The sequence below is a fragment of the Sinocyclocheilus grahami genome, unplaced genomic scaffold, assembly GCF_001515645.1.
Source record: "Sinocyclocheilus grahami isolate Dianchi unplaced genomic scaffold, SAMN03320097.WGS_v1.1 scaffold1261.1, whole genome shotgun sequence".
NCBI classification, from domain to species: Eukaryota; Metazoa; Chordata; class Actinopteri; order Cypriniformes; family Cyprinidae; genus Sinocyclocheilus; species Sinocyclocheilus grahami.
The window spans coordinates 158,482-174,984 of NW_015506440.1; the positions used below are offsets into that span (position 1 = coordinate 158,482).

Consider the following 16,503-nt stretch of genomic DNA (forward strand, 5'->3'; position numbering starts at 1 on the left):
TTTGTTTTTTTATATATATATAATTTTTGTTACTTCCATAATATTTGGGGAAGGGGCACAACAATACAATTCTGCTTAGGGCACCCATTTGGCCAGCAGCGGCCCGGGTCCTATCCTAACAAACCATACATCAATGGAAAGCTTATTTATTCAGCTTTCAGGTGATGTATAAATCTCAAAAAGTCAAAAAATTGACACTTATGACTGGTTTTGTGGTCCAGGGTCACATATAAGTGATTAAACGGTGACAGAATTACAATTTTGGGCGAACTATCACTTTAAAGGAACATTCCACTATTTTTGAAAATAGGCTCATTTTCCAACTCCCCTAGAGTTAAACAGTTGAATTTTACCGTTTTCTAATCCATTCAGCCGATCTCCGGGTCTGGTGGTAGCACTTTTAGCTGTAGCTTAGCATAGATCGTTGAATCTGAAACTTTAAACCGCATAAACACATTTCATTACACCAAATACTGTTCTTTTTGGAAACATCATATGACCCCTTTAAATCTGAAGTTGTGATGAAAGGGTTAACGATCGTGTCTATTAGCTGAGGGCGGAGAGAGAGAGAGACACTCAAGTAGCGTAGAGAGAGAGAGTGAGCGCGAGAGAGAGAGAGAGACACTCAAGTAGCGTAGAGAGAGAGAGTGAGCGCGAGAGAGAGAGAGAGACACTCAAGTAGCGTAGAGAGAGAGAGTGAGCGCGAGAGAGAGAGAGAGACACTCAAGTAGCGTAGAGAGAGAGAGTGAGCGCGCGCTGCGTGGACGCGACGGAGCGTGGATATAAACACTAGCTGTTGTTTTGTGATGCGAGACAGTAAGATTTTTGACGGTTTTAAGTTCACGAACAACATTAGAGACGAACGATGGAGGAAAAGCTGCCCGAAGATCTGGCGAATCTCTCCGAGCTGGACGAGAAACGTTTGCTGGAGGTTTTGACTGGACGCTTCACACAGAACCTCATCTATGTGAGTAACGTTAGCTTAAAACCTGTAAAATGGCCTTAAAAATACCACACAGCAGCGTAAAGCCCTGAATTAAACCAGCTGTGTTTTCTGGAGACGATAAAACAGCGAGCTCTTGTTCTCTGGGACAGCTGTTATTCACGGACTGTATGTAAATACGGCTTTATATCACTGAGATATGACTAACTGTGAGTTTTTATATGTTTACAGACCTATATAGGAGACATCTTGGTGGCTATTAACCCATTTAAATATCTTTCAATCTATGAGAAAGAGGTAAGAATGTGTTTCTTTGGCTGCTAAGAAGATTTGAGGCCAGAAAACATGTAATGTTAATTAAACTGATTTGTCCTGTGCAGGTATCTGAGCGTTATAAGTGCCATGAGAAGAAGTCTTTGCCCCCTCATATATTTGCTGTGGCGGACCGGGCCTATCAGTCCATGCTGGGACGCCTGGCCACGGGACCCAAGAACCAGTGCATCGTGATCAGGTTTGTGCTACAATCAAAGTAATTCACCAGAACCAGTGGTTTCTCCAGGAGAGCATGTCTGAGGGGTTTTAGAAACTCTAGATGGTCAGGCATGTGTCAGTACAGTATGAAGTTTCTTGCCCAGTCATGTTTGTTTTGTTCAGTGAGACACGTAGAGACAAGACCAGCATTCCCTCATATTTTTGACACATCAGATAAAAGTCCTGGTGTCTGTTTCATTTAAAAACACAAGCTAAACCGTATTGATGCACTGTTAATTATGGAAGCCGGTTTCTGCCAACGAGGATGAAAAAATAATAATTAATTGCGTTTTTTTAAATCACAAATTTTTTGCGGTGGTGAATTCATATCTCACAATTTTGACTTTTCTGCTCAGAATTGTGAGTTTGTATTGTGCAATTACTTGTTATATACATAGTTAAATTTTCGCCAGAAAATGCCATCAGAATTGCGAGTTTAAATATTATTATAATAATGTAAAATGTGTCATGATGAATGGAATTATTTTGTATTTACTAAAAAAAAAAAAAAGTGTATATATAAGTGTATATGTATATAAATCTTAAGCTTATATTGTTTATTTCTCAAAGTTGCAAGACATAAAATGAGAATTACCAACTTTTCTCACAATTCTGAGTTCTTTTTTATTCTACCATGGAATAAAAATATAAAAAAGGTAATTTACTTTTTTTTTCGCAGTTGTTTTGTGTCTCACAATTACGACTTTTCTTCGCAGAATTATGAGATGATTCTGATTTAAAAAAAAAAAAACATTTTTTCACAATTGCGAGTTTCTTCACAGAACTTCAAGTTAATCCTGAGTTTTATATCTCAGTCCTGAGTTTATATCTTGCAATTATGAATTTATATCTCACTATTCTTACTTTTATATCACAATTCTGAGGGTTTTTTTTCACAGAATTGTTAGAAAATGTCAGAATTGTGAGATACAAAATCCTTTGGCGAAAGCAAGCTTTCACTAAATTTGGCACTATTTATATTAATTTAATTTTTCAAAAAGATAAAATATCCTTGGCTGTACTGTTCTTAATTGACATGAAAATAAAGTCCAGATATAGTCTTCTTTTGATTCTGGTGTTAAATATGGCCTGGACATGTTTTGGTTCTCTTGTATCTTGGCGCACTTGAGTTCCACTTCTGTGGCCTTGTCCCATGACACCAGCGTTTATTTTACTACAACACTAACAGTCTGATATATGTTCTATCCATTTGTCCCGCAGTGGTGAGAGCGGCGCGGGTAAAACCGAGAGCACCAAACTGCTGCTGAGACACATCATGGAGCTGTGCAAGGCCAACTCCCAGCTAGAGCAGCAGATCCTGCAGGTACGGCCCGCCAGATGCGTCTACATTTGAATACAGCCACCAGGTTTGCACAGATTAGGACTGCAATGAGACATGATTTACCGGCTGCATTCAGGTGGTCGGGTGTTTGATTTACACACAGGAAACTGAAACTGCGCCCAACCCTCGTGTGTGTGTGTGTGTGTGTGTGTGTGTGTTAAAGGCACGTGTGTGGTTTCTGACATATTCAAATGGTGGGTATATGGGGTGTGTTTAATTTGTTTGTTATAATGTGTTTTTGGGAATGGCTTAAAGAGCCCGTGAAGTCAAACTTGGAGTTTTGTGGCTTTTAGTCCGTGTCTATTAGTTTTGAGGTCGTCTCAGGGTTTCTGCAGGTCTTAAAAAGGTCTTTAAAAGTCTTAACTCGCCCTTCCACACATTATGGCCTTAAATCAGAGCGGAAAGTCTTAAATTCATAGTTATTGCATTAAATGTTGCATGCTAATATCTTCCTTAGAATTTTTGTTTTCCTTTCCAATACAAATATCTAAACATCCTTAAATCAAGATAGATTTACTTAAGATGCAAAAATGAAGATATGAAGTCTTGTTTTCTGAGAAATTGCACAAAATTACGTGAGTTTATGCTTAAAACGAGAAAAACTAATGTCAGTATGTCAATAGGGAATGAAAACTTGTTTTTCCTTTGAATTAAGTAGATTTTTCTGAGCAGATATTTGTTCTTGTTTTAATCATAAACTCACTTTATTTTGACATGTCTCAGAAAAAAAAAAGTTGCCTTTTAATTTTTTTATTTTTACATCATCAGAAGTAAAGTGTATATATAGAAGTAAAATATATGATATTGAAACTTTAAAGTGTTGGTTAATGCAACTTTTATTGACAAATTATGTTTATTTATTTATTAAAATTTCCTTAATTGGTCTTAAAAGGGTCTTTAAAAATCTTACCATTCCTTCATAAAATCTAAAGAAATCCTGCATCTTCATGCTAGTGTAAACCTAAAAGATTTAGCAAATATAAGGGCCTTTCGCACCGCATGAACCTTTTCATAGTACCAGAACTAATTGTGGAACTACCCACATTTTGGCGTTTTCGCACCGCCGGAACTGGGTGCGATTTTTAGTACCGGACTGCTTTTTTCAACAACCAAATTAGCTCCTACTTCAGAGCAGGGTCTAACCAGCACAACCGGTACTACCCATGATGTAAGTAGGCCAAACGCGTATGAAAACGCCCTCACCCGCCATGATTTAAAACGCAGTGTAAACGTACTGTAAACATTGTGTCAACTTATTTGGCAAGTATGGAGAACAGCGATAGATGGACGGACGCTGAAGTGCAGGCACTTGTAGCAAATGTAGCACTGCCAGTTGTCGTTGGAGATTCTTAGTCCTCCTTTCCGTTCTTTCAATCGCTTTACGTATATGTCGACTTTCCATGTCCATTATTGAAAAACCCCCGAGACACAACAACCACACAGCTCCGATCACAGCGTCCTCCATCCTCCTGTTGTTAATGTTGTTCTTCTTTGTTTCTGTTGTTGAACGCCGCGCACAAATGACGTCGCTGTCGACTGGCTTACGTCACTTCTTAGTACACACTCTCGGTGCGAATGCAACCCTTTAAATGGTACTGGGAAATAGTTCGCGCAAAATCGTCTCAGTACTTTAGTACCGTACGTTTAGTTCTGGAACTAAAGCGATGCGAAAGGCCCTATAATACACATGTAAAACCTTTTTCTTCTAGTAAAATGCCTAACAAAATTGATTACTCCTCTTGCAGTTGAGGCATTTTTATCCAATCAATTGCGTTTTAGAATGAGAACGCCCACTTATAATAATAATAATAATAATAATAAATAGCAAATCAGGCCGTTTTTGACATTTACATTTAGTTATTTAGCAGACGCTTTTATCCAAAGCGACTTCCAAATGAGGACAATGGAAGCAATCAAAATCAACAAAAGAGCAATGATACGCAAGTGCTATAACAAGACTCCGTTAATACACGTAGCAAGGTTTTTTTTTTTTTTTATTGTATAATAAATAGAATAGAAAAAGAATAGAGCAAGCTAGTGTTAGAGGCCTTTTTGCTTTTGTTAATTGTATAATAAATAAAAAGATAGAATACAAAAAGCAAAAGGCTCTTTAATACATCCCTCTTAAACTTGGTATAAAAATACTCAAGCGATTTCATGTGGCGTCTGAAAATATGTGGGTGCGACAGCAATATTTTTGAGCATCTGTCTGTAATTTGAGGTCTCTGGTTGGTTTGAGGAACAGATGTGCACAGTAGAGGTTATTTCTGTTTGCTCCTTCAGTACTTCCTGGTTCGGTGTAGTGCTGTGATTTGATAGCAGTTGGTGTTGTACTTAATTATAGGCGATAACCAATACTATAAAACACTTTTCCATGTTCACACTGAAAGTCATCATCATGTCTGCCACTGCGTCAATGTAAACATTACAAAACACCCAGGTTCCACTGTACATGTCACGTCTTTCACGTTTCAACAGCAGGTTGGCAAATTTTATTCTCGATTGCACAACATAGCTAAAAAAAAACCACAGTGTATAAACTAAACAAGTTTCCTGTGTTGCTTCAGATCATTGAAACTGACATTATTGTGAGATGCACTTTTAGGCAATGAAATGTCCAGTTTTTTGGCACGTCACTTCTGATGAAATGAGAATGTTGCTTAAACAAGTTGTAAATGACAATGTGTTTTTGAGTGAGCTCACTTCTGATGGTTGGTTATTTTGAAAGGCAATATTTATTGATATCTGTTAGGCTGTTCTTTGTAGTTACTGTAATTGCTGCGGTTTTACTGTAGGTTCATGGTTTGTTTGCAGAACTTTTTTTTTTTTAGCAGAGAGAGTGAGCAATAAAGTATCTTTTTCACCCTGGAGTGTTTACGTTCATATGCAGTTTAACAGTAGATCGTAGGGATGCACCGATATGAACATTTTGGCCGATACCGATAACCGATAATTCTTTATTTTTGAAAGCCGATAACCGATATGTTGGCCGATAAATCTATATCCAAATTTTTATATACTTTTTGAGAGCCTGATTACAAAAAAGGTCTCATCATTAAAAACCACATCCCAAACACTTCAATACTTTACATATGTTTGCAAAGATCTACAACTTTCACAAATGAGTGTTGTCAAAACATTTTCTGTTTTGATTGTGGGAAGGTTAAGCTGCCCAGTTTCTCTAATGTGAATAGAAATGTTAGCACAATGTTCTTATTCATGTTCTATAAATGTTGAATTCTAACGTTCCAAAAGTTCAAACGTTTCATCTTTAGGCTTTACCATTTGCATTATTTGAACATTATAACTATTTTGGGAACTATTAAAGGTTTTTGCATATTGTTGGTGCTCCGAACATTGAGATCAATGTGACGTTCTAACAAATTTGCACAACGTTGGGAAAATGTTTTAGTGGTTGATCAATATATTCCCATTGCTGATATTATCAGCTGATATTTGACATAGAATTGTTCTGTTTAGTCGATAAGTGTTGTGAGAGACTTTTATTTTGACAACATTCAGTAAATACATATTTTAAACAAGTAATTGAATATCTAATAAACATGTCATGTCACAAACTTCTACACAAGTTTATCTGTTTATCAGATGTATTATTTTTTTCATGAAGTTTTGATTTTTGTATTTATTTCTAATTCTAAATTCTAATTCACACACACACACAATCTTTAAATGATTAAATAGAAGTATAATTGATACTATTATATGTATATATAAATATTAAATTATAAACATAGTATTTAGAAATTAAGGATTGTTAATATGTGATTATATCATCACAAATATTGATTTATAATTGATTTGTGTGTGTGCGTGTATAGAAATTCCTAAATAAACATTTTATAAATCTGTTTATTTTACAGATTTTTATTTTTATCAAATTTATTTATTTATACTTATTTTAGTAAATACTATGTAAAATAAATATTAATTTAATTTCAGAGCCTTATGTTATATAGGTCGTCAGCCACCATGGTTTCTTAAATATTGCATTGGACATAAAAAAAAATCTGCATTCATTGCCCACTAAAATGTTTATACTTATACTAAAACATAAGGATGTTCCATTAACATTTATATCTGAGCATTTCTTAAAGGTGAAGCATGTACTTTCTGCATCACTAGTCCCTGCAAATGTAACAAAAACAGGTTTTTAAACTGGTTTCCCGAACGCTTCATCCATCAGCCATCGGTCAGACAAACAGATAGTCCCATTTCAAACTCTCACTGTCAGTTAAGTCAAAATGTTGACATGTCTGAGAGTGTTTCCAAGCCTTTACAAAACTCTATCAAGAAGACCGGATGTCTGGGGGAGTTCAGAGAGACATCTGAGAAAATTTCCTTGGAAGGAAGTGACCTTGACTCTCTAAAGCATTGCATAAGACTCTTGCTGTTATATTACCTGATCAGGACGTGATACACTTTGACCCCCATTTGCGCATGGAGTTGGCTTTGCTCCATGTGACTTCTCTTTCTGCTTTTGTGCTTCCGTATAACACATTTCAACATCCTGTTCCTACGATGTGTGATGTGCTTTAAAGTGTAAGACTGTTATCTTGAAGAAAACCTTCTGTTGTCACACGGTACAGTATGTTTGCATAGAGAAGTGAGCAAACTTTGTTCTTGCCCTCTGAAGTGGAATAACTGGTTTTAGGAGATTCAACAGTCCAGATTCCCTGCTTCCTTTTGCTCTCTTGCTTGTTGGTTCAAAAGCAAAGTTGTCAATATAGTCCCAGAGGAGAGTCTTATTGCTCAGAGGCTGCTCTTTCATAGCTCAGTAGCTGATCATTAATAAATAAAATATAATTAATAAAATTGGTCTAAATGGCCAATAAAATAAACCCAACTGAGTCAATAGTTGACATACTGCTATAAATCTAGTTATTATAGTAGACTGAGCACAGCTTAAAAGATTGTTCCTCAATTCCTCTCTAACAACAGTTCATATTTTCCTAACAGGTTTATTATATCTTGGGATGGCACGATACCATTTTTTCAGAACCGATCCCGATCTGATATCAAAGTTCTGAGTATTGGACAATTCTGATACCAGCACAGTTTTTTCTTTCTTTCTATACCTCAGTGTGTGTCCACCGGATCATCACTCTTTTGTGTATTACACACATTCTACTAAATATAGACAACTTCATTATAAAGAAAAATAACAAATTAAAGAAATATATTATCATCTATGAGAAAAATACTATTCTAAACTAGGTTAGTGGATAATTCAGCAGCAAAAGTTACTCTACAAAAATGAGTTCATAATAATTTTATAAAATCTAAACTTTAAAAAAAATTAAAGTAAATGGGTGTAATCTGGTCAAATGTTACACATTGCTTTTTGTATTGTAATATATATTCATGGAAAAACAAGTAAATATAATTATATATAAAATATAAGCACAAAGGGAAGAGATTCTGATGCATAGTGTATTAAATCTGTGCATTAGTTTGAGCCTTTTCTTTTAACAGTTTTAAATTTCAGTTACTGTGCGCATGAAGAACAATTAATAGTGCTCTGTACTCCAGTGTAGTGATCTCTAACAGACACCTGGTAGAAATTAACATGATTTAGAATTAGCTATAAATATACAGTGGTGTGAAAAAGTGTTGGCCCCCTTCCTGATTTCTTATTTTTTTGCATGTTTGTCACACTTCAATGTTTCAGATCAAACAAATTTAAATATTTGTAAAAGATAACACAAGTGAACACAACATGCAGTTTTTAAGTGAAGGTTTTTATTATTAAGGGAAAACAAAATCCAAAGCTACATGGCCCTGTGTGAAAGTGTTTGCCCCCTAAACCTAATAACTGGTTGGGTCACCCTTAGCAGCAACAACTGCAATCAAGTGTTTGTGATAACTTGCAGTGAGTCTGTTACAGCGCTGTGGAGGAATTTTGGTCCACTCATCTATGCAGAATTGTTGTAATTCAGCCACATTGGAGGGTTTTCGAGCATGAACCGCTGTGGTTCATGCCACAGCATCTCAATAGGATTCAGGTCAGGACTTTGACTAGGCCACTCCAAAGTCTTCATTTTGTTTTTCTTCAGCCATTCAGAGGTGGACTTGCTGGTGTGTTTTGGATCATTGTCCTGCTGCAGAACCCAAGTTTGCTTCAGCTTGAGGTCACGAACAGATGGCCGGACATTCTCCTTCAGGATTTTTTGGTAAACAGCAGAATTCATGGTTCCATTTATCACAGCAAGTCTTCCAGGTCCTGAAGCAGCAAAACAGCCCCAGACCATCACACTACCACCACCATATTTTACTGTTGGTATGATGTTCTTTTTCTGAAATGCAGTGCTACTTTTACGCCAGACGTAATGGGACACACACCTTCCAAAAAGTTCAACTTTTGTCTCGTCAGTCCACAGAGTATTTTCCCAAAAGTCTTGGGGATCATCAAGACGAGCCTTTATGTATGCTTTTTGCTCAGCAGCGGTTTTCATCTTGGAACCATTTTTGCCCAGTCTCTTTCTTATGGTGGAGTCATGAACACTGACCTTAACTGAGGCAAATGAGGCCTGCAGTTCTTTGGATGTTGTTGTGGGGTCTTTTGTGACCTCTTAGATGAGTCGTCGCTGTGCTCTTGGGGTAAAATTGGTCGGCCGGCCACTCCTGGGAAGGTTCTCCACTGTTCCATGTTTTTGCCATTTGTGAATAATGGCTCTCACTGTGGTTCGCTGGAGTCCCAAAGCTTTAGAAATGGCTTTATAACCTTTTCCAGAATGATAGATCTCAATTACTTTCTTTCTCATTTGTTTCTGAATTTCTTTGGATCTCGGCATGATGTCTAGCTTTTGAGGATCTTTTGGTCTACTTCACTTTGTCAGGCAGGTCCTATTTAAGAGTTTTCTTGATTGCGAACAGGTGTGGCAGTAATCAGACCTGGGTGTGGCTAGAGAAATTGAACTCAGGTGTGATAAACCACAGTTTTAATAGGGGGGCAAACACTTCACACTGGGCCATGTAGTTTTGCATTTTGTTTTCCCTTATTAATAAAAACCTTCATTTAAAAACTGCATGTTGTGTTCACTTGTGTTATCTTTGACTAAAATTTAAATTTGTTTGATCTGAAACATTAAAGTGTGACAAACATGCAAAAAAAAAAAAGACATCAGGAAGGGGGCCAACACTTTTTCACACCACTGTGAATATATATGTATGTGTATGTGTTTGTATATATTAAAAATGTAATGGCGTATGCATATATAGTGTATATGTGTATGTGCTTATAATGTGTATATACATGTACACACATTTTATATATGTGTGTGTGTGTGTGAAATGAAATAATGAATGAAGTTTATTTATCCATTTTAATCATGTGCTATTGCCAAGCAGTTTGATAAGAAAACTAATTATAGTGAACAAATTGGTGTTGTGACTAAAACGTATCGCCGTTCTCTCAACCAGCTTTGTGGTGCATTCTGGGATGCTTTTTAAAAGCAACGCTTCCTATTTCTATGTTTAGATTCTGCCTAACATGATTGCGTCTGGTTGTGTCTATAAACAGGTGAATCCACTTCTCGAGGCCTTTGGAAACGCTCAGACGGTCATGAATGACAACAGCAGTCGTTTCGGGAAATACATCCAGCTCCGCTTCCAGAACTCTTCAGGTTTGTTTACGACAGACAGAAAAGATAACGCTCTTCCCACTGACCGTAATGGATCATATAACATCCATTGGGCGTGTTTCTAGACCAATAAATCAATTCAATCTTCTTTGATTGAACATTAACCTCAGTTTCTGTGTTTTTGTAGTCAAAGGGGCAAAAATCAATGAGTACCTCCTGGAGAAATCCCGTGTGGTTCATCAGGATGAGGGAGAGCAGAACTTCCACATCTTCTACTTCATGTTGGCTGGCATCTCGATGGAGGATAAAGAGATATACGGCCTCCTGGACCCCACGCACTACCGGTGAGTCACTTGTGATGTCATGTGCTTTTGAAACCGGATCAGCAACGTTGTTTACGATGCGCGTCATAGATTAGCATCTTACCCATGCAGTTTATTAGAGGTGTGTCACACGACAACTCCTACAGAACTATTTGTGGTACGGACGTCATGTTTCTTAGTACGGCTAAGGATTCATTGTGTAAAAGGTCGATACAAAACATTGTCAGGTGATGCAAAGATCTGATGGGTTGAGACGCATTCGAAAACACTCAAGGTTGTGCGTTACAGTGATTTGAACAAGTTCACAAGAGCACGCAAGGCTCGAGTTACATATTCTGTTCAATAAAAATATTTTTTAAAAATGTTCCAAAATTAGGCTAATATACAATTGAAGTTATTTAATTCAGTGTTAAAGGGGTCATATGATGTTGCTAAAATGAACATTATTTGGTGTAATGAAATGTGTTTATGCCGTTATAAGGTTACAAAAACAAATTTTTTCCCACATACTGTACATTATTGTTTCTCATCTATGCCCCGTCTTTCTGAAATGCGTCTATTTTTACAAAGATCATCGGTCTGAAAAAGCGAGGTGTGCTGTGATTGGCCAGCTATCCAGTGCGTTGTGATTGGCCGAATACCTCAAGCGTGTGACTGAAATGTTACGCCCCTCACCATATTGTGATGCCCTGTCAGGCCGGAACGACGAGACAAAAACATTAAAACTCATTATAAATGAGGCATTTGTTGCATCCAGTGGGGTAGGGATGGGCGATATCTTACCGTTTGCGATATACCGGTAAAAATTTTCCACACGGTAAGAATTCGTCTTCCCGCGATAATAACGATAAAGTCTAGTTGTTGACATATTTCTGTGAACGACTGTGTGGAGTGACCTGAAGAAAGGCGGACGTGAAATTGAGCTGCTCCCGAATCTGCAATCTGGAACAGGTTTTGATAGGGCTGTACAGTGCGACAAAAATTGGTCTGAGCCTTGAGTAAATGTACTACAGTAGCACGATTTTTACATTTTTACATACTTTTAAGAAAGTTAGAAAAATGTCATTACGAAGATAGATATTTTAATCCCTACGACATGGCGGCGGCAGCAACAATACTACAGCGAGAATAAAAGTTACGCCTTCTTTCTTTGCGTGAACATTTGGGCGGCGTTATGCAAATCTTCCCACATCGTGACGTAGACATGTGGGGGCGTGTTAGAACGAGGTGTTTTAGGTAGGCGTGGTTGACCCTTAACTTTTATAAAGAATATCTCTCTGGATTTGAGACTTTAGTCTTTGCAACTTTACAGATCTTCTTTATGCACCAAAAGCTTGTAACACCAAAGAGAAAGGAACAATTGAAATCGCATCATATGAACCCTCCGGTTTTTTTATTATTATTTTTTTTTTTACATACAACATGTTACATACAAAAACATACGTCACTTGTATTGGAAACTGTAATTTAAATTTCATACTATTATATATATTTTTTATAATATTTTGAATCTTTTCTTTATATTTTCTATTTTCATCTTAATTTTATCAAAAGCTTTAGGGACTGTTTTTTTTTCCATCTTAGTAGTTTTTGTTTTTATACTATATATATATATATTTTTTTTTTTTTTTATTATAATTATTTTAGTACATCAAGTGAAACTAAATTAAAATAGGCAATATAAATATTGCCTTAGCAACTAGCTGAAATAAAAAAATATATATGTTTTATTTCAGTCAACATTTATTTTATTTCAAGCAACGAAAATGGTTTTATTGTATTAACTTTAGTTTCAGTTTTAGTTTTATTTAGCTATTAATCCTGGCTGGAAATCAGATTGACTTCTATTGGTTTCTATGCAATTCACCAAAAATTAACACTAAATAAACATACTAAAGAATCATGCAAAACCATAACACCTCTATTACAGGTTGTCAGAGACGAAAATATATAAAAAATTAGAAATTATGAACTCCTATACAGTTCTATAGCATTAATCGTATTATATAGAATTAATAGTATCTAATAATATACTTTATAGCTATTTGTACTTGAGGTAAAGAGCCAATTCTTTTTGTTTATGTCTGGTTTTCAAACCCCTTTGAGGGTAAAATGGGTTTCTCATCTTCTGAATCAGCCAAGTAGAATTCACTGTTACTTCATATATTTTTACTGTAAAAAAAAAAAAGTCGGGGATCTTAATTACTCCACTATTGTACTGAAAATAGGTGTGAGTCTTTAATTTCAAATAAACGTCCAGTTTTAAATTTTATACGTTTTCATGTATTTAATATTTTAGTCTTTGACAAGCTTCAATAGATTTTCTGTTTTTTACCTGCTTTTTTGTGTTGATGTTCAGTGAATTGCATGATAACCTGTTTAACCCATAACACAACTGTAGTCACCAAATATTGTCTTTTCAAAGCACATCTGTTTGTGTATCAAAACTTTGCATATAAATCATATTCCTGAAAACCTAACAGTAAGCTTACATCTTTTTGCTCTTGTCAGTTATTTGAATGGCAGGTTTGGGCAGGAAGACGTGGTTCAGGCCTGGCGTGTGAAATATGCTGAAGTGTGTAACGCCATGGACATGGTGGGATTTGAGGAGCAGGTAAGAACAAAGCCTTGCTTGTCAGGGCTCTTCGCTTACTTTTCTTTTGAGGAGCACTTAAATTAAAACAAATTTAGGAGCACAGTCAAAAATTTAGGAGCACCTTCTAATCAATAATACAAAATTTGATAAAAAATTAGCCTTAAAATTCAGTCGCAAATGCGACTGAAATGGTCGCACTGTAGAGCCCTGCTTGTCTGTGTCCTGTGGTTCGAAATGCTTTTGTATAACATTTACTCATTAAATAAGATGCTACATTATATATTAGTGCTTCAAAAATCTTTTTTTTTTTTTGCACGACAGTACCATAAAATTAGAGGTGTTTAAAAATGGTGCAAAACCTAACAGCATTTGCAATGTATTTGTTCAGTTTTTGTTTATAGACCAGGGTTTCCACAGACCATAAAGAGCATTAATTTGCCCCTTCCACAAATTAAGGCCTTAAAAAGGTGTTAAATCGAAGCAGAAAGTGTTAAATTGGCATTAAATGATGCATCCACTTCAAAAAAAATTATTTTCTTTAGTATTTTTGTTTTGTTTTCCAGTACAAACATCTAAACATCCTTAAATCAAGATACAGTTACTGAAGATGCAAAAGGAAGATATGAAGTCTTGTTTTCTGAGAAATTGATCAAAATTGTAGTGAGTTTGTGCTTAAAATAAAAACAAATATGAGGAATGAAAATTATTTTCCCTTTGAATTAAGTAGATTTTTCTGAGCCTGTGGGCAAATATTTGTTCTTGTTTTAATCAAAAAACATTCATCATTCATTGATCAATTTCCCAGAAAACATGTCATTTTGCTTCTCAAGTAAATGCATTTTAAAAATCTTTAGACATTTGCACTGGAAAACAAGACAAAATTACTGAGGAGGAATGCCACTTTTTTGCAGTGTGATCTGAAGCTACAATAAAAGTTATTTTTATATTCTTGTGGTTTTGAGCATAGAGATTTACATATATTTGGAGATCTAAAACGTAATAGAGATCTGAAACTTCAAAGCGTTGATAATACAAGACGTTGCTATTCAGAGGCCATACAGACATATTGTGTGCCCTTCCTTAAATGTTCTTTACTTCGTCTTAAAGTTGCCTGCAGAAACCCTGATAGACCTTCACATCTCCTTTGTAGGAAAGCAGGACAAAGTGTACAAGTACCTGGGCATTGACTAAGGCGATGGTATTCAGCACAATGAGATGAAGAGTAAGCTTGCTAAGGAGTACTACTGCCGAGTCCGCCTAGTACTTAGGAGCAAGCTCAATGTCAAGAACAAGATCAGTGCTATCAACAGTTTAGCAGTCCCTGTCCCCACATACAGCTTCAGCATGGTGGACTGGAGAGTAGTGGAGATCAGGAAGATGGACAGGAAGATGAGGAAATTGGTAACGATGAATGGTATGCACCATCCTAAAGCAGACGCAAACCGATTATACATCAAGCGACTGTGGCCGCAGGCTTATTGAGCTTGTGAGTCCGTGTACAACATCGCCATAGTCAGCCTTAGCAAATACATTGAGCGAGGTAGCGATAAGCTCATGAAGATGGTGAAGAAGCATGGAGTCAGCAAAATCAAGTATTCCCTGATGAAAACGGCGAATGAGATCCGCAAACACTATGGTCTTCCCAGACAAGAGGATCATCCAGAGAGTGCTAAAACTGTGGGTGGAAAGCCGAGCGGGAGTTCTCTGGACGAAGGTCATATACTGAGAAAAAATATAAAACGAGATTGGATCAAGTCTGTGAAGGAGGAGAAGGCTATCCATGGCAAGTTCTTTAAATATCTGAATGAGCCATTTGTAGACAAGGAAGCCAGTCTAGCTTGGAAAATCCGGCCTGAAAGGATAAACGGAGAGCCTAATCATCGCCGCCCAGGATCAAGCACTTAAAGGGTTAGTTCACCCAAAAAGGAAATTTAGCCCATGAATTACTCACCCTCAAGGTATCCTAGGTGCATATGACTTTCTTCTTTCAGCCGAATCCAATCGGAGTTATATTAAAAATTGTCTTTGATCTTCGATTGTCTTGTTTAATGGCAGTCAGCGAGTGTTGCAGTGCATCAGTCCAAAAGAAGTGAAATAAAGCGCATTCATTCATAATTAAAAAAAGTGCTTCACACGGCTCCGGGGGGTGAACAAAGGCCTCCTGTAGCGAATCAATGCGTTTTTGTAAGAAAAATATCCATATTCAAAATGGATTCGGATGACGTATGAGGTCGGCGTTGTCTTTGGAGGGCTTTGTTCACACCCCAGAGCCACGTGAGGCACTTTATTATTATGAATGGATGCGCTTTATTTCACTTCTTTTGGACTGATGCACTGCAACACCCGCTGACTGCCATTAAACAGCTTGGAAGATCAAAGACAATTTTTTTTTATATAACTCCGATTGGATTTGTCTGAAAAAAGAAAGTCATATACACCTAGGATGCCTTGAGGGTGAGTAATTCAAGGGCTAATTTTTGGGTGAACTAACCCTTTAACACCAGGTACCACCAATGCAAGATCCTCAACCTGCAGGTCGACAGTAGATGTAGAATGTGTGGAGTAACTGAGGAAACAGTCAGTCATATAATTTCCGGTTGCTCCACACTTGCTTGCAAGCTATATCCATTAGACAATTTGCAAAGAACTTGGTGTTGAAGTGCCTGACAAGTGGTATGAGAATGTCCCACAACCAGTAGTGAACACTCACGACTGTACCATCATGTGTGACAAGGGTGTGTTTACCGACTTGACCATCAGTGCAAACCACCTGGACTCAACATCCTCAAACATTTCCACAACAAGAAGGACAAGATGTGTCTGCTCATTGACGTGGCAATACAAGTAGACCTCAATTTAGTCGAGAAAGAGAACAACAAGCTCATAAAGTCCTAGAGCCTGGGCATCAAAATCAGCAGATCCCGGAACACGAGAACAAAGTTAGTGACAGTTGTGATAGTTGTGCTTCGAAGCACAGAAGACCATACTCTGTGGGACCGCATACATCCTAAGAAACTCCCAAGAATTCTGGTTGAGTCCCAGATGGTGACCGAGAGATTCTCGAGCAAAAAAAAAAAAAATTATTATAATATATTAAACTTTTACCTTATAAGTTATTAATTAGTTAGTATATATATATATATATATATATATATATATATATATAT

The 16,503-nt window shown here is 36.7% G+C and overlaps 1 protein-coding gene across 1 annotated transcript in view; it reads left to right on the forward strand.

Annotated features, from left to right (window-relative positions):
- Window positions 1–739: 739 nt before the first annotated feature.
- LOC107568600 (unconventional myosin-X-like) overlaps window positions 740–16,503 on the forward strand; it is a 51,574-nt gene continuing 35,810 nt past the window's right edge. Inside the window, exons 1-10 of the mRNA XM_016254567.1 lie at window positions 740–967; window positions 1,175–1,240; window positions 1,324–1,454; window positions 2,696–2,798; window positions 10,357–10,459; window positions 10,605–10,761; window positions 13,252–13,380; window positions 14,674–14,750; window positions 14,850–15,119; window positions 16,071–16,180. Coding sequence (XP_016110053.1) covers window positions 866–967; window positions 1,175–1,240; window positions 1,324–1,454; window positions 2,696–2,798; window positions 10,357–10,459; window positions 10,605–10,761; window positions 13,252–13,380; window positions 14,674–14,750; window positions 14,850–15,119; window positions 16,071–16,180 — 1,248 coding nt within the window. The 5' untranslated portion in view covers window positions 740–865. The remainder of the gene's footprint in view (window positions 968–1,174; window positions 1,241–1,323; window positions 1,455–2,695; window positions 2,799–10,356; window positions 10,460–10,604; window positions 10,762–13,251; window positions 13,381–14,673; window positions 14,751–14,849; window positions 15,120–16,070; window positions 16,181–16,503) is intronic.